General features: G+C 36.3%; 1 protein-coding gene across 2 annotated transcripts in view; it reads right to left on the bottom strand.

Moving 5' to 3' along the window:
* Positions 1 to 25,972, bottom strand: part of SPRED1 (sprouty related EVH1 domain containing 1) — a 106,764-nt gene that overhangs the window by 34,891 nt on the left and 45,901 nt on the right. For both annotated transcript variants that reach the window (XM_090270391.1, XM_090270392.1), the window contains exon 2: positions 24,765 to 24,939. In XM_090270391.1, coding sequence (XP_090126517.1) covers positions 24,765 to 24,939 — 175 coding nt within the window. The remainder of the gene's footprint in view (positions 1 to 24,764; positions 24,940 to 25,972) is intronic.

The following is a 25,972-nucleotide window of genomic DNA, read 5'->3' as shown; positions in this document are numbered from 1 at the left end:
TTTATTGATGGGGGGGCAGCAGGAGGAGAGAAACATCAATTTTGTTGTTCCATTTATTGATGCATTCATTGGTTACTTCTTGTATATGCCCTGACTAGAGATCAAACCTGCAATTTTGGCATATGGGGACAATACTCTAACCAACTGAGCTACCCAGCCAGGGTGAAAACTACTCAAATTTGGTAAAAGACATGAATATAAACATGCACCAAATGTGGGATGAACTCAAAGGCATTCACAGAGAATCCTGAAAGCAGAAAGAGAAGTTAATAATTACACATATAAGAGATTCTAAATAAGGATCTCCACAGACTTCTCTTCAGAAACTTTGGAGGACAGAAGATAATGGACAGATTAATATCGTCAAAGTTCTGCACAAAAAAACCTGTGAACCAAGAATCCTAAACCTGGGAAAACTCATTCAAAAGAGGAGGAATAATGAACATATTTCCAGATAAATAAAAGATGAGGAAGTTTGCTACCACTAGATCTGCCCTGTGAGAAAATGGTCAAGTGAGTCATTCCTACAAGATGAAATGACAGTAGACAGAAATTTTCAAGCTATATAAATAAATAAAAATCTCAATAAAGGTAAATGCATGGGCAACCATAATAGCAGTATCATTTTAACAATGGTTTGTAACTGCAATTTTTTTTTCTGTAGTTTATGAGACTAATATATTTAAAGCAAAAACAAGTAATATTTAAAGCAAAAACAAGTACTAAAGTAAAAGTTAGTTATTAGTATAACTTTAGTTTGTAATCCCAAGTATTATTTTCTACAATATTTAAGAGACTAATGCATTTAAAAGAACTATTACTTCATGATTCTGCGCATATAACGTATGAAGATGTAATTTTGTGACATTAACAACTGAAAGGGTTAGGGACGAAGCTGTAAAGAAATATTTTTTGTATGTTATTAAAGTTAAACTAGTATAAATTCAATTATTATTATAACTTCAAAATGATAATGTAATTTCCATAACTACAAAGAAAATAGCTATAGAATGTAAACAAAAGGAAATGAGAAAGGAATTTAAGCATTTCACTACAAACAACTAAATACAAAAGAAGATGGAATGCAGGAAATGAGGAATTAAAGATACAATGAACTCACCTTAGATCCAGAAATGAGCAGGTTCAAAATGAAAGGCAGAAAAAGACATTCCATGCAAATAAAAAATAACCAAAAATAAAAAAGGTTACAAGAGAGCAAGAGGCTACAACAAACATTTATGTACCTAATGTTGTATTATCAAAACACGTGAAGCAAAGATTGGCATAGTGAAGGGAGAAATCAATAGTTCTAAGACAATAACTGGGAACTGCAATACCCTACTCACAAGAATCAACAGAACCACCAGACAGAAGTAAAGAAAATGAGGATTTAGCACAATAAACCAACTAAACCTAACAGATATACAAAGAGCACGCTACCCAACAACATTTAAACTTAAGAATACATATTTTTCTTAAATGCAGATGGGTCATTTTTCAGGACAGACCATAAGTTAGATGACAAATTAAATCTCAATATATTTCAAAATATAGATAATACATGAGCGATCTTCTCTGACCACAATGGGATGGATTACGAAATCAATAACAAATTGAAAACTGGAAAATTCATAAATGTGCTGTAAAATTTTGGAAATTAAACCTCACACTTTTAAACAACCAACTAACCAAAGAAATCACAAGGGAAGTTAGAAACACTTAGAGAATGAAAGAACACAGCATACCAAAACTTATGGTATGCTGTGCTACTAATGTATAGCTATAAACGCCTTAAAAAAAAAAAAAAAAAAAAAAAAAACTCAAATCAATAATAACTTTACAACTAAAAAAAAAACAACTAAACCCAAACCTAGCAAATAAAGGAAATAAGGACAGCAGAGATAAAATAGAGAACAGAAAGACAAAAGAGAAAAATCAATTCTATTAAAAAAACATTTTTAAAACTTGGCCAACATTTTGATGGATGAATAAGAAAGAGAGAAAAGATGAAAATTACAAAAATCAGAAATGAAAATGTAGATATTAACTACTGATTCTACAGAAACAAAATGGACTATAAGAGTACTATGAACAATTGTACGGCAACAAAATGGATAACCTAGATGAAATGGACAAATTACCAGAAACAAAACAGACCAAGACTAAGTCAGAAATAAATTTAAAAATGTCAATAGACCTTAAACTACTAGAGACTGACCTACAATAAAAAAAATCTCTCAATAAAGAAAAACCCTGAAACTGATGGCTTCACTGGTAAATTATACCAAACACATATGGAACTAATGCCAATACTCTCAAACTTCCTGGAAAAATTGAAGAGAAGGTTAACACTTTCTATGTCATTCTGTGAGGCCAGCATTACCCCTATACCAAAGCTAGACAAAGAGACACTACAAGAAAACTAACCTATATCCCTTCTCCACACTGATGCAAAAATCCTCAATGAATACTAGCAAGCTAAATTCATCAGTATATTAGAAGGATTATAAACAAATAGAATTTATTCCTTGAATACAAGGACTGTTCAACATATGACTAATCAATGTAATATGCTACATGAATAAGATGAATGAAAAAAACACATGATCATCTCAACTAATGCAGAAAAGGCATCTGAAAAATTTAAAATCTTTTCGTGATAAAAATACTCAACAAACTGGGGCTAGGACTAGAAGGAAAATATCTCAACATATTTGACAATATTAAGACCACTCAACGGAGTAAAGGACAGTCTTTTCTTTTTTTAAAAAAGTTTATTTTTATCGTGTTTTTTTGTTAGCATTTACCCCCCTTACACCCTCTTCCACATCCAACCACCCCTCTACCCTCCAAATCACCATACTGTTGTCCCCTACGGTGAGTCCTTTCTCTTTTTAGCTTATCTTCAACACCCCCCCACTCCCCTCCCAGCTGTCAGTCTGCTCCCTATCTATGAGTTTGTCTCTACTTTGCTTGTTATTTCAGTCTGTTCATTAGATTCCACATATGAGTGAAATCACATGGTATTTGTCTTTCTCTGACTGGCTTAGTTCACTAAGCATAATGTTCTTCAGGTCAGTCTTTTCAACAAATGGTACTAGGAAAACTGGATAGTCACATGCAAAAGAATGAAGATGGACTCTTACTTAAACCATATACAAAAATTAACTGAAATAGATAAAGCACCTAAATAAGAATTAAACAACAAAACCCTCAGAAGAAAACAGGACAAAAGCTTCACGACATTGGATTTGGCAATAATTTCATGGATATGATGCCAAAGGCACAAGTAACAACAACAACAAAATAACCAACCTCAAGGAAAAAACCCCAAAACATTCAAATTCATGGAGACTGAATAACATACTACTAAACAATGAGGAGTTAATAATGAGATCAAGGAAGAAATCAAAAAATTCCTGGAAACAAATGAAAATGAACACACAACAGCCCCAAACCTATGGGACACAGCGAAGGCAGTCCTGAGAGAGAAGTTCATAGCAATACAGGCCTACCTAAAAAAGACAGAAAATTTCCAAATAAATAACCTAACTCTATCTCTACAAGAACTAGAGGAACAACAACAAAGCCCAGAGCAAGTAGAAGAAAGGAAATAATCAAGATCAGAGCAGACTAAAAGAACAATTCAAAGGATCAATATAACAAGGAGCTGGTTCTTTGAAAAGATAAACAAAATCAACAAGCCTTTAACCAGGCTCATCAAGAAAAAGGACCCAAATAAATAAAATCAGAAATGAAAGAGGAGAAATTATAATTGATACCACAGAAATACAAAGGACTGTAAGAAATTACTACGAACAACTATATGCCAAGAAATTTGACAACCTGGGTGAAATGGGCAAATTTTTGGAAACATATAATCTTCCAAAACTGAATCAATAAGAAGCAGAAAGCCTGAATAGTCCGTTAACAGCTAGCAAAATGGAAGCAGTAATCAAAAAAATCCTGACACACAAATGACTGGGACTGGGGTGGCTTCACAGGCGAATTTTACCAAACATCTAGGGAAGAGCTAACTCTTATATTCCTTGAACTATTCCAAAATATTCAAGAAGAGGGAAGACTTCCCAACTTTTTATGAGGCCAGTATTATCCTAATTCCAAAATCCTGTAAAGACACAACAAAAAAAGAAAACTACAGGCCAATATCACTGATGAACTTAGATGCTAAAATCCTCAACAAACCGGATCCAGCAATACATTAAAAAGATCATATAACATAATCAAGTGGGATTCATCACAGGGATGCAATAATAGTACAACATTCACAAATCAATAAATGTAATATAGCAAATAAAATGATAGACAAAAATCACATGATCATATCAACAGATGCTGAAAAAGCATTTGATAAGTACAGCACCCATTTATGATAAAAATGCTCAGCAAAGTTGGGAGTAGAGGGAGCATACCTCAACATAATAAAGGCCATATACGAGAAACCTACAACCAACATCATACTCAACAGGGAAAAACTAAAAGCTTTCCCTCTAAGATCAGAAACAAGACCAGGATGTCCACTTTCACCACTCTTATTCAACATAGTTTTGAAAGTTCTAGCCACAGTGATCAGACAAGAAAAATAAATAAAAGACATCCAAATTGGGAAGGAGGAAGTAAAACTATCATTGTCTACAGATGACATGATAGTATACATAGAAAATTCTATAGGCTCCACCAAAAAATCACTTGACCTAATAAGTGAATTTGGCAAAACAGCAGGGTACAAAGTCAATATTCAGAAATCAAAGGCATTTTTGTACACCAACAATGAAATATCACAAACAGAAACTAGGGGAAAAATCCCATTTACTATAGTAATAAGAAAAATAAAGTATCTAGGAATAAACATAATCAAGGAGGTAAAAGAACTGTACTCAGAATACTACAGAACACTGAAGAAAGAAATTAAGGAAGACACAAATAAATGGAAGCATATACCATGCTCATGGACTGGGAGAATTAACATCATTAAAATGTCCCTATTACCCAAAGCAGTCTACAGAGTCAACACAATCCCTATTAAAATACCATGACATATTTCACAGATATAGAACAAGTACTTCACAAATTTATATGGAGCCATAAATGACCCCAAAGAGCCTCTTTCTTGAGAAAGAAGAACTGAGTAGGAGGGATCATAATACCTGATATCAAACTCTACTTCAAGGACACTGTAATCAAAACAGTTTGGTACTGGCATAAAAACAGACACTCAGATCAATGGAACAGATGAGAAAGCCCAGAAACAAACCCCAGTACATGGTCAATTAATATTTGACAAACAGGGCAGGAGCATAAAATGGAATAAAAATAGCCTCTTCAGTAGATGGTGTTGTAGATCTGGACAGGCACATGCAACTAAATGAAACTAGACCACCAACTTACACCATACACCAGTATCAACTTAAGACGGATAAAGACTTAAATATAAGTTGCAATACCGTGAAAATCCCAGAGGAAAATACAGGCAGTAAAATTTCAGATATTCCACACAGCAATATTTTTGCCAGTATATCTTCTAGAGCCAAGAATATAAAGGAAAGAATAAACAAATGGGACTACATCAAATTAAAAAGCTTCTGCACAGCTAAAGAAAACATCAGCAAAATAAAAAGGGAACCAACAATACGGTAAAATATATTTGCCAATGATACCTCAGACAAGGGATTGATCTCCAAAATATATTTAAGAACTCATATGACTCAACACCAGGAAGACAGACAATCCAGTTTAAAAATAGGCAAAGGACCTGCACAGACACTTCTCCAAGGAGGACATACAGAGGGGGGCCAATAAGCATATGAAAGGATGCTCAATTATCACTAGCCATCAGAGATGCAAATTAAAACCACAATGAGAGAGCACCTCACACTGGTCAGAATGGCCATAATAAACCAATCAATAAACAGCAAGTGCTGGAGAGGATGTGGAGAAAAGGGAACCCTACTGCACTGTTGGTGGGAATGCAGACAGGTGCAGCCACTATGGAAAACAGTATGGAATTTCCTCAAAAAATTAAAAATGGAACTGCATTTGAGCCACAGATTCCACTGCTGGGATTATACACAAAGAACCCTAAAACACCAATTCAGAAAAATCTATACACCCTAATGTTCATAGCAGCGCTATTTACAATAGGCAAATGCTGGAAACAACCTAAGTGCCCAGCAGTAGATGAGCGGATCAAAAAACTGGGGTGGAGGCAGAAACTGCCGGTCTCTCAGCAGAGTCCACTTGTTTAAAGGGCCCCCACGGTCCTAGAACGTCTGCAGACCCACCCACTCTGGGAACAACGGCCAGGGCAGCAGCTAGAGGGGCGCCAGTCCAGTGCGGAAGTGGGAGAGGTGCCTGGAAAAGGGACGAGTGTTGGGCAGGCAGCACAGTCTCCTCTTGGACCCCTCCACCACATACAGCACCACAACGTGGTGAAACAGGTCACCTTGTACTGACAAATCCCTAAGGTTCCGCCCCTTACAACATAACAAGAGCGACAGCTCTACCTGGGACGCGGAGGCAAACAAACACAGGAGCCTGTCAGAATGAGGAGACAGAGAAGTATGGCCCAATAGGGGGAACGGATCAAGGTTCCAGTGGGAGAACTACGAGACGAGGAGATAGCCAATCACACAGATGAGGAGACAGACAACCAAGTAGATGCAGAATTCAAAACACTGGTGATAAAGATGCTCACAGGCTAGACAGATATGCCTGAGTATGGCAAACACATGAGAAGAAGTGAAGGCTATTGTTAAGTGAAACGAAGAAAAATCCACACAAAACCAATGGTGAAGGGAAGGAAACTGGGGTTCAAATCAATCATTTGGAACACAGGAAGAGAAAAACAGTCAACCAGTGCAGAATGAGGAAGCAAGAATTGAAAAAAATGAGGAAAACTTCCCAAATTTTGTGAAGGAGATGGATATACAGGTCTGGGAAGCACGGAGGGTCCCGGGTGAGCTGGACCCAGAGGGGACCACACCAGGACTCATCATGACTGAGGTGCCAAAGGTGAAAGATAAAGAGAGAGTCCTGGGGGCAGCAAGAGAGAGGCGGAGAGTTGCCTACAGGGGGTGCCTATAGGACTATCAGCTGACTTCTCGGAGGACACTTTGCAGGCAGGAAGGGACTGGTAAGCAGTATTCAATGTGATGAAAGGCAACCTGCAACCAGGACTACTCTATCCAGCAAGGCTATCATTTCGAATGGAAGGGCATTTGAAGTACTTCGCAGACAAGGTGAAGCTAAAGGAGTTCATCATCACCAAGACATTATTAAATGAACTGTCAAAGGGACTTAAGAAAAAGAAGATCAAAACTATGAACACTAAAATGACGACAAACTCACAACTATCAACAACTGAATCTAAAAAATAAAAACAAAATCCAACTAAGCAAACCAGAATAGAAACAGAATGATAGGTATGGGGATCATTTGGAAGGTTATCAGCTGGGAGGGGGGAGGGGGAGAAATGGGGATATGGTGCAGGGACTAAGAAGCATAATCTGTTGGTACAAAATAGACAGGGGGAAGTTAAGAATAATATAGGAAAGTGTGAAGCCAAAGAACTTATATGCATGACCCATGGAGATGAACTAAGGGGGGTGGGGTTACTGGAGGGAAGAGGGGTACTGGGCAGAGGGAAGCAAAGGGAAAAAAAAAAATGGAACTACTGTAACTACATAATCAATAAAATATACTTAAAAAAAAAAGTACGAATAATAGAAGGTGCAGGAACTGGGCACATTACACTCCTCTTCCCCTTTCCCAAAATGTTAGTACTGTGTAAGAGGAATTTGGAATAGTAATTAAGTAAGCTTGTGGGCTTTGCAGCCAAGATCAGCTGGGTCCCATTCAGTTTCCACTACTTATTACTCATCTTATTTTTAAGAATTAAATGAGGTAATACAGAGTACTCAAATCTGTAATAAAATGTCAATAAATACTAGTAGCAATAGTGAAGTTGGTCTCTAGGTGCTATCACTAGCCCAAAATAGAAAGTTACTATGAGAGGCTGGGAGGTCATTATCTATGAGGCTAGACCTTTTTAGAGAATGGGAAGGAGAGGAGTTTGAATGATAAAGGTACTTAGGATCTCAAAGAGCTTGTTTATAGATTCTAAGGAGCTTAAATTAATGAATTATAAAAGCAGTAAAAACACTTCAACCTTCCAATATTTTTCCTTATTCTAAAAGAAATTCTGGGGTATTTTATGGGGGTGAAGGGCAACACCAAGGTCAATGAATAACTAAAACTTCTGAAGATATGTTATTTTGGGAAATATAAGCAAAACTCCCACCATAACATTACTAGACTTGTTTTCCACAAGCATTTAAAAAATAGACCAAGACAAAAAATGGTTATAAGTACATTTCTGGTTCACTAACAAGAACTAATAATTTGGGAAAGCAGAGTAAAATTAAGTATGTACTTTAAACCACTATGTACTTTATTATAGTTGTTACAAGTAGATAATTATGTTTACAAATAGTATTATTTAAAAAATAGTATAGTTGGTAACCAGACCTAAACAATTTTAATAGTAACTTTCTGAAATACCTTTGAATCCCAGGAAAAACCATTTTATTTTGAAATAAAAACTCCAAATTCAAATTACTTGATAACCAAAATCAATAACTGGTATATGAAATAGTTGACTCATATAAACTTTGGTCTTCTGGACAATATAAAGTGTATCCTTTATGAAGGAAACCAAAGTATTCTATGAAATTATATTGTTATTAATTACATAGTTTTACTAATCATTAATAAAATTTTATATTTAACACTGTTCTGAATTGAGAGGAATTTTAGAAAATTTTTAAAAGTAACAAAAGAAACAATGGCATGTTTCTCAGCTAATAGCAGTTCAGCTACAAAAAAGGGAAGAAAGGAAGCCAGTATTCTTTAAATATGCTTATGTCATAAAAAAGACTTTAAATATGTCTAAGTCATAAAGGAAAGACTGACAAAGTGCCCAAGATTAAAGGAGAATAAAGACACACGACACTAAATGCCACATGATTTTGTACTGAAGGAACAAAAATGTTATTAGAATATTATTAGGGCAGTTACAAAACTGAATATGGAATCTACATTAAAGTACTGTATTTATATTAAATTCCCTAAGTAAAATAATCATACTGTGATTATGTAAGAAAATATTCTTTTCTTAGGAAAAATACATGAAGCATTAAGGAGTAAAAGGCAGGATATATGTGACTTCAAATAGTTCGAAAACACATGTATATGTATGTGTTATGTGTGATGTGTATGTACTGGAGGAGAGAATGATAAAACTCATGTGGTAAAATGTTAAAAACTGGTGAATTTGGGTAACAGGTGTATAGGAGTTCTTGTATTGTTCTTGCTGAAAGCTGACTCTGCCAAGACAAGGGAAATGGACAAAGGAAGACACAAAGTACAAATAAACAATATTAGAAATAAAAATGGGGACAAAACTGAAGGCACAGCAAAACACTTAAAAAATAATAAATACAATGTAAGGTCTCATGACCCCAAATTTGAAAAACTAAATGAAATGACAGATTTCCTAGAAAAACTATAACTTACCAAAACTGATTGAAAAGAAAAGAGTAAACCATTAGAGACCTGTAACCATTAAAGAACCTGCATCAGTAGAAAGTGAGAAAAAAAGGGGAGGAGGGAATGGGAGGTGAGATACAGTGGGATTCTATCAGCACCTCTAGTAAACAGGTCAACCACTGAGGGCCATAAGCAAGAAGGCCACTCCCTGTGGAGAACTGAGGGGATTACTATCAGCAAAAAGAGGAGGGAACTGTAATAATAATTAGGACACTGCTCTGACTCCTAGTGGCCACTCTAAAGAATAATACAAAATTCTTGGGCACATGTAGTATTTCTTATTTCTTTATTTGGCTCTTTCCCAAGTCCCCATTACTTGCTAAATCTCTGAACTGCCAGAATAAAACTCAGCTTAAACAATTCTCTTCTCCCTCAATTGGGTCTGCATAATTTGGAGAGGGGCCTACACAATTCTGATGGACTCAATCTCAATGATCTAATGATTTAATAGCCATGAACCTCTATCAATTTATACAGCAATATCTATGACACAAAAAATTATTTAGACACTCAAGAATATCCAAAGACATAATGATGGTTGGAGAATTTCAGCTTGTGATAGAAGACCAAAAAAGATTAAGATTGAAATAATTTAATGAAGTTTAAAAAGGCTGTGGATGTTGTAAAGAAGAAAGGTCTCAAATCAGTACCTGAAGTTTCTACCTTAAGAAATTAGAAGAGCAAAATAAGTAAATAAAAAACAAAAACACCCCAAAGGAAGCACAAGGAAATGAACAAAAACCAGAAATCAATAAAATTGAAGGAAAAAAAAAAGGCAGGGGAATAATCGTGAAACAGAAAGGCTAGTCTAAAAAGCAATAAAATTAATAAATCTCTAGCAAGATTGACAAATTAGGAATAAAGACATAAATCACCAATTTTAGGAATGAAACAGGATATTGCTGAAGATCCTGTAGACTTTAAAAGAATAATTAAGATACTAAGAAACTTATAAAGTAGACAATTTTTAGAAGAAATGGACTAATTCTATGAAAATCAAATATTATCAAAACAAAAATGTTAAACTGAATAGTCCTAAAACCGTTAAAGAAATTGAATTTTTAGTTTAAAAGTTCTCAAGAGAACTCTCTACACTGAGACGGTTTCACTGGAGAATCTAACCAAATATTTAAAGAGGAACTAACACCAATTTTACATAATCTCCTTCAGAAAACAGAAGATGAGGGAACAGTTCCCAATTGATTTTATGAAATTAATGTTACTTGATAGCAACACCTGACAAAGATAGTACCAAAAAATAAAACTACAGACCAGTATCTCTCAGAACTTAAACATAAAATTCCTCAGCAAAATAGTAGCAAGTCAAATCCAATAATATATGAAAAGATTATATACCATGACCAAGTAGAATCTAACCAAGTAAGTACATAAAGCTGGGTCAACACTTAAAAAATAAAAAATCAATGTAATCTATCATGTCATCAAGCTAAAGATGTTCTATCTTTAACACAAAAAAGGCACCTGACAAATTCAAATACCTATTCATAATAAAAATTATCAGCAACTTAGAGAGGAATTATCTCAATTCTATAAATGTTGCATTTTAAGACCCTTATAGCTAAAATCATACTCCAAGGTGAAAGGCTGAATGTGTTTCCACTAACATCTGACTAAGGCAAGGATGTCCACTATAATCATTCTTGCTCAATGTAGAAATGGAAGTTCTAGTCACCGCAATAAAAAAAAAAGAAAAAGAAATAAAAGACATACAGATTGAAAAGGAGGAAGCAAAACTGTTCATATTTGTAAAGACATGTCTACATTAAACAATCTCAGGGACTCTCACAAAAATCCTCATAGTTCAGCAAGGAAACAGGATAAACAATAATTAATCACATTTCCATACACATACAATGACCATGCACTAACCAAAATTATAAACACACTACCATTTACAACTGCTCCAAGAAAAATGAAACACAGAAGTATACACTTTATTAAATGTATATAGGCTCTATATGCTGAAAACCACAAAATGCCAAAAAGAAATTCAAAGGGGAAAAAAGAATACAAAGAAGATCTAACTATAACTGCATTCATAGACTGGAAGATTCAACACAGTAAAGATGTCAATTCTGCCAGATTGACACAGAGGTTTAACACAATTCCTATCAAAATCCCAGTAAGGATTTTTGTAGACATGGACAGGACTATTCTAAAATTTATGTGAAAAGTACAGACGCCAAAATAGGTAAAATAATGTTTAGAAATAAGAATAAACTAAGAAACATCACTCTGCCCAATACTAGGACTTACAATATAGCTACAATAATCGTCGTCGGCAGCTGTCCGTCTCGAGAGACGATGGTGTAGCTTCTTAAGAGTCTATCTGCACCGCCAAGAATGGTTGTGCAGTCCGACTCGGGAGTGACACGGTATCTGTCTCCTCCCGTGTTGAATCGACATCTTGCGATGACGCTGGAGTGTCCTCTCCAGTGAAGCTGAAGCTACAGAGCCTGGGCAGGGTGATATGGAGGGTCTGCTGTTGCCCATGCAGCAGACCCCCCCTCTCTTCGCAGCTGAAGGGTCCAAGGGAAAGACGGAGTCAATACAGCTTGGCTTCAGGTGCGCCGCAGGAGTTGCCGGTGTTGACTACAACGTCAAACCGCCTTAGGGACTCCGGCTCTGGATTTTCTGTCGGGGTTTACTCCCTTAGCCTTTCCCCTGAAGAGGTATGCCGCAAGGCAGCGGAGGTTTTTTGGAGTCAAGAGTTTTCCTTCTCTGATGTGCCCTGACTGGAAGATCGAACCAGCGACACTTAGCTCGCAGGCCGACACTCAATCCACTGAGCCAAACCAGCCACAATAATACAGTGTATGAAACTTGTGGAGGAATAGACAAATAGGGCAATGAAACAAAATGGAGAACATATATAAAATGCTCAACTGATTTTTAACAAGAGTACAAAAGTAATTTAATGGGACAAAAATCACCTTATCAACAAATGGTGATGAAAAAACTTGACATTCACAGGCAAAAGAAATTAACCTTGACATAAGTATCATACCTTATATAAAAATTAACAACTATAAAATTTTTAGGAAAAATAGATAGCATAAATCTTCAGGACCTAGGGCTAGGCAAAGAGTTCTTAGACTTGACACCGAAGTCATCAACCATGAAAGGCAAAATTGATAAATTGAACTTCATTAAAATTAAAAACTTTGTTCAGCAAAAGACCTATGCAGGAAATAAAAAGATTGGGAGAAAATATTTGTAAACCACATATCCCAATGAAGAACTAGTATCTAGAATATATAAAGAACTCTCAAAACTCAATAGGAAAAAAAAAAAAGGCTATTCAATGAGAAAAACAGCAAAGGATATGAACGGATATTTCACCAAAGAAGGTACACATAAATGCATGAGAAGATATTCAACATCATCAACCATTAGGAAAATGCAAATTAAAATCACAATGAGCTATCACTACACACCTATCAGAATGACTAAAATTAAAAATAGTGACTACATAAAATGCTGGTGCGAATGCCTGCAACTGGATTGCTGATACACTCACTGCTAGTGGAAATGTTATATGGTACGGCCACTCTGGAGAAAAGTTTGGTAGTTTCCTATAAAACTAAACATGCAACTACCACACAACCCAACAACTGCATTATGGTCATGTATCCAAGAGAAATAAAGCATGTATTTGCAGAAAAACTTCTATTGAATGTTCATAGCAACTACATTTGCAATAGTCCCAGACTGTAAGCAGTCGACATTTCCTTCAGTGAGTCAATGCGATTAAATTTTGGTATATACCGGAATTGTAAGAGAACACTAGTCAACAATAAAAAGGAACTATTGTTATACTCAACAACCTGGATAAACCCTCAAGGAACTGAATGGAAAAAAAAAAAATCCTGACATTACAGACTTCTGATTCCAATTACAGTACATTAACACTTTTGAAATGACAACATTATCGAAATGGAGAACAGGTAAGTGATTTCCAGGTCAGGAGGGAAGTAGATGTGTTTATAAAAAAGTACATAACAGGGGAAAGGATGTGCATGATTACTGAACTATTTTGTACCTTTTCTATGGTGGTGGATGCATGTGATAAAAATATATAGATCTAAATACACACCCAAACAAGAACAAACCTGGGAAAATCTGAGTACAGTGAATCCTGGTTGTGATACACTAGTTTGCAAAATGCTACCACTGAGAAAACTGGGTAAAAGGAAAACAGAATCTCTTTACATTATTCCTTACAAGAACAATTATAATAATAATTATCTCAATAAAAAGATTAATTTAAAGTTTATGGAATATTTGCAAAACCAGATTTCAGAAAAATTAGTATCAAATTCTGATGGAGGAAACATAAGCGATACCAGGACACTTCCTTATTGTGATTAAATGACACCTCAAAACAGCAGCTAACATCATACTTCTGAGCAACACTAATGAAATCCCATTAAATTCACACATACACAAAGGCCAACATTATCAATGCCTAGCACTATACACAAAGACAAGCTGAATGACAAAAAATGACCCCAAAAATTATATACTAGTCACAAAAATTTTTATATATGTTTAAAGTTCTGGAAAAAAAAATGAGCAAAAATATATCCAAAAAGAGGGTAAAAACTAATGAGAGAAAATTCTGTATTAGCAGATATTAAACTCTACATAAAGCTAATTTAGAAGTATAATATTCACATAAGAATCAACAGACAAAAATTTGGAATTAAATAGGAAGTGGTATGGACTGAATTGTATCCTTTCGAAATTTAGAAAGAGAGCTCTCACCAGAAACTGAATCAAGCAGCATCCACATCTTGGACTTCCCAGTTTCCAGAACTATGAGAAAATAAATTTCTGCCATTTTAGCCTGCCAGTCCATGTTATATTTTTATGACAGCCCAAGCAAACTAATACAATAAGTGAAGGCACTCAAACAGCTGTCGAGTAATTAAAATAATAGCAATCAACCAATCAATTAAAATCATGCTACATTCACATGATAATTTAGATTCTAAAAGAGCAAAAGTAGGGATGAAATACTTAGAAAGCTAAAAAGTGAGATTAAAAGTTTTGAATTTTTAATTGAGCTATTAGGGAAGCTATTAACTATTATTAAATTTAATGGCAGTTGAAATGTAATGGAAGACATGTGAAATGTATCATAGTCAAGTATAAAGGAGAAAGATGAAACCAAACTACTCCTGATGAGCCTGATAAGACCAGATCAACCAGTATAAATCAGTAACTAAAGAATGGAATGACATTAATTTAAAGCGAGCCAATTGAATAATAAAGAGGAAGTTAGTACATTCTGTAGTGAGTGCTGAAGGAAATTAAATGTTAAGCTGAACTTTTCTGAAAATAAAAAAGGAAATAAAAGCAACTAGGAAGGTAATATGTAAATATCACAAATCTTAATTTTCAAGTAAAACAGCTGTCACATGACTCCAAAGGAAGATAATAGATATGCTAACAGGCAGGGATTTTGTTCTCTTCAGGGAATACTGGAAATATTAAACAGTTAACTGTTGAAAAACAATTGCCAAGAGAAAGTCACACAATTTATAGTTATATGAAAAAGTCATAAATTGTACTATTAACAGTACAATTCATCATCTATTCAATGGACTGACCCTAAGATGAGTAGGTAATTGTTATTATATTTTTGACATTTCTTGTCATTCCAATCCTTCAAAGCACAATTGATTTGCCCAAGGAGTTTTCTCTAACTCAATTTTCCTAGTTTTCTGCCTATGACTTGCCTGCGACAATAAAACGGGAATTGTTCCTGCCATTATTGTTTCCTTGGGACTAAAATCTGTCTGTCTACATTCGTTACTCTACAGAAACTTTTAATATGCTATCTATAGTTAGTTAATGTAAAAGATGGAAGAGCCCATAAGTTCAATGCTTGCTTTTGGCAAACAGTACCAAAGGCAGGCAACACCGTGAAAGTGACTGCCTTCGGGAACAAGCAGACAGATTCAAGACAAAGGAAGTAAAGGGCCAATTATAGAAGTTCCTGCCCACAAGAAAACTCCCTATATTTCCATCCCCTGACCTGTTTTCCCTTTTATTACTTAGTATTAACATGTTATTCACCTTAATTATTTATTGTAATATTTCTTTGTCCCTCACCAGAATGTGTATTATCTTAAAAACCAGAATTTCTGTCATTGTTCATTTAGTTATTCCCAGTCCTTAGAACAGTGTCTAACACACAGTACCTTCTCAATGTATATTTATTGCAGGAAAGACTCGCCTTTAAAAAGGAAGCATTCTAATTTCTACTTCTGACCAAGATGGAGGCATAGACACGCTGCGTCTCGCTCCGCAACTAAGAAGGAATACAACTGCCTCAAAACTAGAAACAACCAGAAATTCCAGAAAATCAAACTGCAAGGAAGTCCAACAAACAAAGATACAAAGAAGTAATACTCATCCAGACAGGTAGGAGGGGCGGAGCCAGGGCGGAGAGGATGCGGTGTGGTGGTGGCGGCAGCAGCAGCGGCAGCGGCAGGCCAGCAGAAAGCGCAGTCACATATTTTAAAGTCAGGAGGGACACCTGGGGAGCGTTCCCAGCTCCTCACCGGACCTAGCAGCTCATGGTCCCAGCAACAGGGAAGATCAAGCCTCATTGCTTCTGAATGTGCAGACCAGTGGGGGTTGGGATGGAGGCAGAAACTCCCGGTCTCTACGCAGAGTCCACTTGTTTAAAGGGCCCCCACGGTCCTAGAACATCTGCAGACCCACCCACTCTGGAAACGATGACCAGGGCAGCAGCTAGAGGGGCGCCAGTCTGGTGCGGAAGTGGGAGAAGTGCCTGGAAAAGGGGTGAGTGCTGGGCAGGCGACATTGTTCCCTCTCGGACCTCTCCCCCATATACAGCATCACTACTTGGTGAAACAGGTCACCTTGTACTGATGAATCCCTAAGGCTCCGCCCCTTACAACATATCAGGAGCAACAGCACTACCTGGGACACGGCGGCAAACACACAAAGGGGCCTGTCAGAATGAGAAGGCAGAGAAGTATGGCCCAATAGGGGGAACGGATCAAAGTTCCAGTGGGAGAACTAAGAGACGAGGAGATAGCCAACCTCACAGATGAGGAGACAGACAACCTAACAGATGCAGAATTCCAAACACTAATGATAAAGATGCTCACAGGCTTGACAGATATGCCTGAGTACAGCAAACCCGTGAGAAGAAGTGAAGGCTATGCCAAGTGAAATGAAGGAAAATTCACACAAAACCAATGGTGAAGGGACGGAAACTGGGGTTCAAATCAATCATTTGGAACATAAGGAAGAAAAAAAGAGTCAACCAGTGCAAAATGAGGAAGCAAGAATTGAAAAAAAATGAAGAAAACTTCCCAAAGTTTGTGAAGGAGATAGACATACAGGTCCGGGAAGCACGGAGGGTCCCGGGTGAGCTGGACCCAGAGGGGACCACACCAGGCTGCATCATGACTGAGATGCCAAAGGTAAAAGATAAAGAGAGTCCTGGGGCAGCAAGAGAAAGGCGGAGAGTTGCCTACAGGGGGGTGCCTATAGGACTATCAACTGATTTCTCAGAGGACACTTTGCAGGCAGGAAGGGACTGGTAAGCAGTATTCAATGTGATGAAAGGCAACCTGCAACCAGAATTACTCTATCCAGCAAAGCTATCATTTGGAATGGAAGGGCAGATGAAGTGCTTCCCAGACAAGGTGAAGCTAAAGGAGTTCATCATCACCAAGACATTATTATATGAACTGTCAAAGGGACTTAACTTAAGAAAAAGAAGATCAAAACTATGAACACTAAAATGACGACAAACTCACAACTATCAACAACTGAATCTAAAAAATAAAAACAAAATCCAACTAAGCAAACCAGAATAGAAACAGAATTATAGGTATGGGGATCATTTGGAGGGTTATCAGCTGGGAGGGGGGAGGGGGAGAAATGGGGATATGGTGCAGGGATTAAGAAGCATAATCGATTGGTATAAAATAGAGAGGGGCAAGTTAAGAATAATATAGGAAAGGGTCAAGCCAAAGAACTTAAATGCATGACCAATGGACATGAACTAAGCGGGGTGGGATTGCTGGAGGGAAGGGGAGTACTGGGCAGAGGGAAGCAAAGGGAAAAAAAATTGGAACTACTGTTACTACATAAACAATAAAATATACTTAAAAATTTTTAAATTAAATTTAATTTAATTAAAAAAAAAAAAAAAGCATTCTAGCTCTGGCCATTGTGGCTCAGTTGGCTGAAGCATCGTCCCATAAAACTAAAGGTCGCGGGTTCATTCCCAGTCAGGGCACATACCTAGGTTGCAGGTTCAGTCACTTGTCAGGCGCATAGGAGATGCAACCGATTAATGTTTCTCTCCCTCTCTCTCTCCCTCCTCTGCCCTCTCTAAAATCAATAAGCATGTCTTCAGGTGAGGATTAAAAATAATAATAAATAAAAAGGGAATATTCTCTTTTAATAATGTAGAATTCAATGAAATTCTGTTAGTGTACAGTAAGGTAAAAACTCAGCAACATATTTGTCTACTGACACATGACAAAGTAGTTTAAATGACTGACAAAAAAAAATATTAAGACTGGATTTAGAAAGAAAATAATAAAAAATATTCAAGCTAGAGGAATCTAGTGAAACTGGGATAAAATCGGAGGCACAAAGTAATAGAGTAAGCGTGAAATTGTAGAGCAAGAGAAGGGGAATAGAAAAGAAATGACAGGAAATTGTAAAATTTCTCAAATGAAATAGTTCTGGATAACAACCAGATCTAGGAAAGCAGCCTGCTGAAATGAAGACCAAACGGTCAAGACTGTGCAAATCAAAGTAGCCAAGAATAATGATGAGGTTTGGATGTGGAAAAGTTGGCTATGGGAAGAAATAGCTAAGGTCAGTAGATGAAAATGATAAGAGGCTGGTGATCAGAATGGTACAGTGTCAGTATAAGAATTTACACACACACACACACACACACACACACACACTTCATAGGGTAATACTCCGTAAGGCCAATAAAGCACAGTTAAAATACTGATACCATCTCTACTTCCACCCCCACTTTTCCCTCTCTGTGATATTGTTGTAAATAGGAGAATCAGTATCTTTCAAGAGACAGAGCTACTGAATCTTATAGGAAAAACTAGTTTATGCAATTGGTTTTTAGTGAAAGATTGAGGTTTCACAATGCAATAATTCACAGAGGCACAATGGAAAAAGCTAAGCAGGAAACTGTTGCTCTGTACTTTTATAAAATCCGATCCAAGACAGAAAGATGCTTCCCTGGTCTTTTAAAGTTTCTCATGGTGGAAAGAGGGCAAGTCTCACTGTTAATAAAGCTACTCCCATATTATAACTATTTTCTCCCTAGAAAACAACTACTGTAATTTTGTTTTAAGATCTAATAACTGGAATGAAACCCCATTTTTAAAATGTGTCATTTTAAACAGTAAAATTAGTATCTTATGGGCATTTAAAATTTTTATAAGCCATTTTTTATCTACAACCTAATTATACTTATTAATCCACAAAAAATATTATCTTAATCTCTTTGGCAACTTCCTAAACTTGAAATGTTTCTTGTTTTCCCTTTCTTTTATTTTTTTACTTTTATTTATTATTTTACCCGTGCTCATTATTACCTGTCACTGTAAGTTTATGAGAGCTATCTCATAACTTTGCTGACATAGCTGTGCATTTTTCTTATTTCCACAGAATATCTTAAGTAATCTAAATGTTCTGAGTCCTGCTGTATCTATGTAGCCTATTCCATTTTTTGTCATCTCTTAGCACATAACATGCTTTTAACAGCATAATTTTAATTAAATTTGTAAATTTACAGTATTTTATTGCCTACTACATAAACATAAGAATAGCTAATTTAGATCCCCATGGTAACTTTAAACTGTTTAGTATTAAGTATTTTAGCAAAATTTAAATGTTGTTAATCCCTGGCTGGTTTGGCTCAGTGGATTGAGCGTCGGCCTGCGAGCTAAGTGTCGCTGGTTCGATCTTCCAGTCAGGGCACATCAGAGAAGGAAAACTCTGACTCCAAAAAACCTCCGCTGCCTTGTGGCATACCTCTTCAGGGGAAAGGCTAAGGGAGTAAACCCCGACAGAAAATCCGGAGCCGGAGTCCCTAAGGCGGTTTGACGTTGTAGTCAACACCGGCAACTCCTGCAGCGCACCTGAAGCCAAGCTGTATTGACTCCGTCTTTCCCTTGGACCCTTCAGCTGCGAAGAGAGGGGGGGGTCTGCTGCATGGGCAACAGCAGACCCTCCATATCACCCTGCCCAGGCTCTGTAGCTTCAGCTTCACTGGAGAGGACACTCCAGTGTCATCGCAAGATGTCGATTCAACACGGGAGGAGACAAGATACCGTGTCACTCCCGAGTCGGACTGCACAGCCATTCTCGGCGGTGCAGATAGACTCTTAAGAAGCTACACCATCGTCTCTCGAGACGGACGGCTGCCGACGACGACGAATGTTGTTATGGGCAGTTTATTCAGCTACTTATAAAGATTCTAAGGAAGACTTTTAAATTTACATATCACATACAGTTCAGCTAAAAATGTAAAAAATAAACCTATACATATGACAAAATGTTTGCCAATAATGCAAAAGAAATTTTCTTCTATGGGGAATGTGAAGCTCTATAGTGAAGATCATCTATACCAGCGGTTCTCAACCCGTGAGTTGTGAGCTCTTTGGGGGTCAAACGACCCTTTCACAGGGGTTGTCTAAGACCATCAGAAAACACATATATAATTACATATTGTTTTTGTGATTAATCACTATGCTTTAGTTATGTTCAATTTGGAACAATGAAAATACATCCTGCGTATCAGATATTTACAATACGATTCAGAACAGTAGCAAAATTACAGTTATGAAGTAGCAACGAAAATAATTTTATGGTTGGGGGTCACCACAACATGAGGAACTGTATTAAAGGGTCGCAGCATTAGGAAGGTTGAGAACCACTGATCTACACAAATTAACGGTTAAAATTTTAACTAGCATTTAAGAAATACGTATTCAGGATAACCCTAATATACTAAAGAATTAAGTGAAGAAATCAAGGCTATAAAGATTTAGAAGGAAATTAAACATACAATTCATACAGATCAAGAAAAGCAGTTCTGAGACTCTATCCTTCTTAGAGACCATTCCATTCCCAAGTGTCTGGGAGGGCAGCAATACTTTGATTACCTTATAATACAACACCAAACCCTGGTGTTCCTTTCAAATTCCTTCTCAATCATCAATAAAGTATGAAAGCCAAATACATAGAGCAGTGCTTTCCAACATTTTCCTCAAGCACAGTTAAAAAAAAAACAAAAACATTTATAAGGCAACGAGGAAAGAGGGGCTGCTGCTGGTTAAGAGGCAACAAGCCTAGCAGCTCCAGCCCCTGTAATTCATGGCAAACAGCTTGAGAAGCTCTAATTTAGAGTATCAAAAGGGTAACCTATAAAATAAACTCTACCTTTGTAAGCAACACAAAAACAAGGAAGTTATAGGTAAACATCACGGGAAATACTTTCTAATTACTCTGAATGAGGGCCCTGGCTGGTTTAGCTCAGTGGATTGAGTGTCGGCCTGCGAGCTAAGTGTCGCTGGTTCGATCTTCCAGTCAGGGTACATCAGAGAAGGAAAACTCTGACTCCAAAAAACCTCCGCTGCCTTGCGGCATACCTCTTCAGGGGAAAGGCTAAGGGAGTAAACCCCGACAGAAAATCCGGAGCCGGGGTCCCTAAGGCGGTTCGACGTTGTAGTCAACACCGGCAACTCCTGCGGCGCACCTGAAGCCAAGCTGTATTGACTCCGTCTTTCCCTTGGACCCTTCAGCTGCGAAGAGAGGGGGGGTCTGCTGCATGGGCAACAGCAGACCCTCCATATCACCCTGCCCAGGCTCTGTAGCTTCAGCGTCATCGCAAGATGTCGATTCAACACGGGAGGAGACAGATACGATGTCACTCCCGAGTCGGACTGCACAGCCATTCTCGGCGGTGCAGATAGACTCTTAAGAAGCTACACCATCGTCTCTCGAGACGGACGGCTGCCGACGACGACTCTGAATGAACAAACCAGTAAATGAATGAGTACTGCCTCAGTTACACACAATGCTGCCTTCCTGAAAAAAATCCCTAGCCAGCCTGCTTTTTATTTGTGCTGCCTTTTATTTAAAAAAGAAAAAAGTAGTAGTAGTAAATATAACCCTTTGGGAAGTGTAAAAGACATATTTTTAGTACAAGTAATTGCAAATCTAAGGTGGAAAACATTTCTACCAAAGTGCTTTTTTCACCCTTGAGAAAAACTATCTTTTTTTCTTCACTATTGTTATGAGCATTCTAACTTATGAAACACCTTTTAAGCTCCGGCCAGGTAGCTCAGTTGGTTAGAGCGTCATCCCCATATGCCAAGGTTACGGGTTTGATACCCAAGTCAGGGCATATACAAGAATCAACCAATGAATGCATAAATAAATGGAACAACAAAATTGACATTTCTCTTTCTCAAATCAATAAATAAAATACTATCAATATTTCTTTATTAACTACACAAGTGGCCATAGGTACAACACCCCATTGCTAATTATCAATTCTTTCTTAAAGAGCACAAGTTTCTCTTAGGGTTTGAGAGGCAGATACCTCACTTCATTTCTAGAATTCATCTAAAGGAGAGGATTCTAAGATGTAAATGACACACAAAATGGGCACAGAACAGTTTTCAGCAAATATCTTTTATATGATTAAAATGCAGTTTACTCACCAAGAAGAATTTAAAGAAAACTACCAACTTGGGAAGAACTTTGCAAATTTATAGACTTGACAGAGTACTTTCTTAGATAAGTAAAAACCATAGAACTTAAGAAAACTGGATTAAAATAAAACAAATCAATAAAAATATCTATAGAAATGGACATTAAGAATTCCAAAATGCAGTGACAATGAAAAAGAATATACACTTCAATTCTGTATTACTTCAGAAGTATGTTGGTCAGAAGAGAGGGGTAATTAATCTGCTATTTCAATGTCACTGTGTCACTGTACCATTTGTCTTGCTGTTTTCAATTTATAAACATTATTGCCTCTGTCTTTGATCACACAAGTTCCCATAACCTAAAATGCTTTACTATATAGCTAATCTCTACACGAAATATGCCAACCCTCCAAGTGAATAATTTTTCCTTTATGACTATACTGAAATATATTTATTATCCCTGTTTCATAGGTAACAAGCTTCCTTAAGGAGAAATGGTTAGGTGAAACAGCAGGTGTTCTGATTCCTAGATCAGTGCTTCTATCAGACAAATGTATTTTCTTGTTAGTATATTATGGTTCTACACCTAAGGGCTCTTTTTAAGTCCCGTCATAGGGAATATGTTTGCTTCCTTTTTGAATCCCAAGTTCCTTCTCACTAGCTTTATGTCAAAGCCCCAAAAGAGCAAGCACCTAATCCATCAGTCTAAACTGTCTTTGACAAGTCTCACTTCTAGTTATGTAGATTATGTCCCTTATTAAGTTACCCTAAACTGTCCATTAATATAGCCAATATGTTTAGATCTTCACTATTTTACTCAGTTTCTAAAATCTACAACTTCTCCAAAAACATTTCCCAGTTGCCATTAGCTCAAATGAGAAGCATTATACTCCAGAACAAGTCACCAGAAACTTTCTTAGGAGTCTACAAAGCCTTATATTAAAATAGCATTAGGATATGCCAGCCACCATCTTATAAAAACCAGAATCACCTTTGAATATTTAAACCTTTAGAGATGACATGTGAAATTTATTATGTACACGTCCAAATTTGACTGGTGTTTCCTACAATCCTAAAATGGCATTCTGGTTCATTGACATACACTGCCTGGAGTGAATCATAAACTCACAGAAAACTAGAGTTGGAAGGCTTTCAAGATGATTTAGAATAACTCTCCCTTTTACTGAGGCAGATATTGGGGCACAAGACAAGTTAGTTTAACAAGACAAGTTAAATTACTGAAATAATTCAATAGTAAAAATTACCCAGAAACCAAGAACCAAAATTAAAAGTAAATTTATTTAAAATGTTCATATATGAAAGAAATATTTGAAATTTAAAATACTTTCAATAGAAATAACACTGTAGATACTAAATGAGCTCACAAACCAGCCCATAAGTATATAGTTAAAGGAATTACAGTTATTTTAAAGGGTCTTATAAATTTTTGGCATTTTATTCCCATGATGCTTCTAAGCGTATGTTTTCCTTTTGCTCAATGCAGGAATGACACTAGCATTACTCATATCAGATATGATTAGAGTTGTTTTTGGCTCATAAATGAAATAAAGAAGAAGAAAGAACTTTCTACTCTAGTTAAAAAGTAAATATCTAACATTATCAAAGGTTAAATTCAAAGTTTAAAATAAACAGATGAAAGAAAACACTCGTCTGGGTGCGGAAGATAGTAGTGTTGAAAAACTAGGCTGGCCTCCTGGCTGTCTTATGAGGCTAAAATAACTAAATTAATAGGAAATGAAGAGAAAGAACCTGAAAATACAAAAAGTCAGGGGGCGGGAGTTGTCAGCAAAATTTTCCTGTTTAAGGGACCAGAGATTTATGGTCCCTTAACAGAACTATATATAAACGCTGAAATTTGGGTTTCATATAATTTTCATGTGTCACACAATTATTACTCATTTTTGATTATTTTCAATGATTTTAAAATGTTAAAACCATTCTTAACTCATAGGCCATATAAAAACTGGTGGCAGGCCTGGATTTAGCCTGTGAACTATAGCTTGCTAGCTTCCAATCTAGGAGATAGTGGCGAGAAAGGGAGGCAGAGTATACCTGGTTTAATAACTTAGGAGGACTATCCATGAATGTTATTCCATTAAACCTAACCAGAAAAGCAGCTCCTTTCTAACACATGTATATTAATGTCAGTTCCAGTTGCTAAAACAAACAAAAAAACAGGCATAATTCACTGTGCTTAATATTAAAAGAGCACCAGAAACACAATCACTGATGTTGGGCAAAAATAATTCTCATAAATTATGGTATATCAGTCACAATTTTAAGTAGATAATTCATTCTATAGGATCTTAAAATTATAGCAATAAATTCATTATTAATTACCATTTTGTCCCTGAGTCGCTCTCCACGGATAAAAAAGTCAGCACAGCCATTCTCTTCCTGGTGAGGGACTTTGAAGACAGTGACGCAGCTCAGTCCACTCCCTCCAAGTGGTAACCATCCACCACTTGAGTCATCCCGGGTCATCACCACAGCTCGTACTCGTGCATAACTATTACTGAAAATAGATGTAAAAATTATAAATTAGCTTTTCATTAAAAAAACAAAAACAAAAAACAACCAACTGTTAAGTCTTATTTGAGAAACCAAAGACATCAGTTAATGTGTAGTAACTAAATATTCACTACTTCCATGATAGTCCACAGAAAGTAACCTACTTGAAAGAGGTCAAAAACCGCAAACTAATATAAAAAGTTAACCTTTATTTTGAAGACTAACCTCACAGTAAAAGGCTACAAAACTGTTATTTCAATTAATCATTTGAATAGTTCAGGCACATCTGACTGCCATGGAACAAGTTTAAAAAAAAGAAACCCAGGGACAAACACTGTCAAATTACACAGGCCATCATCAAACTTGTCTATATATATTCACCCGCTGCAATATAACCAGGAAAAATTATCACTGTATTTTGGTACATTTAACACTGACACCTCTAAGTTTCTAACATTTCTGGAATATATTATAAATAAAACACTGAAACTCAGACACCATATTTTTTATTTCTCCTAACAACTGGAAATCTAAATCACAAAAATCATATAAAGACAAATATTCTGTTTCAGTAACTTAGCAAGCAAATTGTTCTATAGAAACCTTTTCCTTCTTTGGCAGACTCAATTCTTAAGAGACTACATTCTAGTTTAATTCAGAATCATTTGCCAATATTAACTACAACTATTTTTTATATAAAATCTAATGTTCTAGATAACTGACATCTAACCATTTTAGTTCTAAAACTTTAGTATAATAATTATTGATAAAATCCTTTTTAAAAGTAGTATACCTTGCTGATTTATTAGAAAAAATATACGGAGTATAAGTTAAACTTGTCTGGGTATCATATTTGCAATCTATTAGTCTCTGACACAACAGCCATTTATGACAACATATTCTTATTGCCCAAAACTCAGAAATTCCACTCTTGAGCTTCTTTAAATTACTTAGTCGAAAGGCTTTTATTCCCAGTGATTTATCTGGGAACAGTGGTTTATCTAAAGTTAAATCTGACAATAATTAGTTATTTAGTA

Source organism: Furipterus horrens, unplaced genomic scaffold (genome assembly GCF_987537825.1).
Source record: "Furipterus horrens unplaced genomic scaffold, mFurHor1.1.pri manual_scaffold_3, whole genome shotgun sequence".
NCBI lineage: Eukaryota > Metazoa > Chordata > Mammalia > Chiroptera > Furipteridae > Furipterus > Furipterus horrens.
Note: the sequence above shows the minus strand (reverse complement) of the source record. Positions and strands in the feature narration are given on the sequence as shown.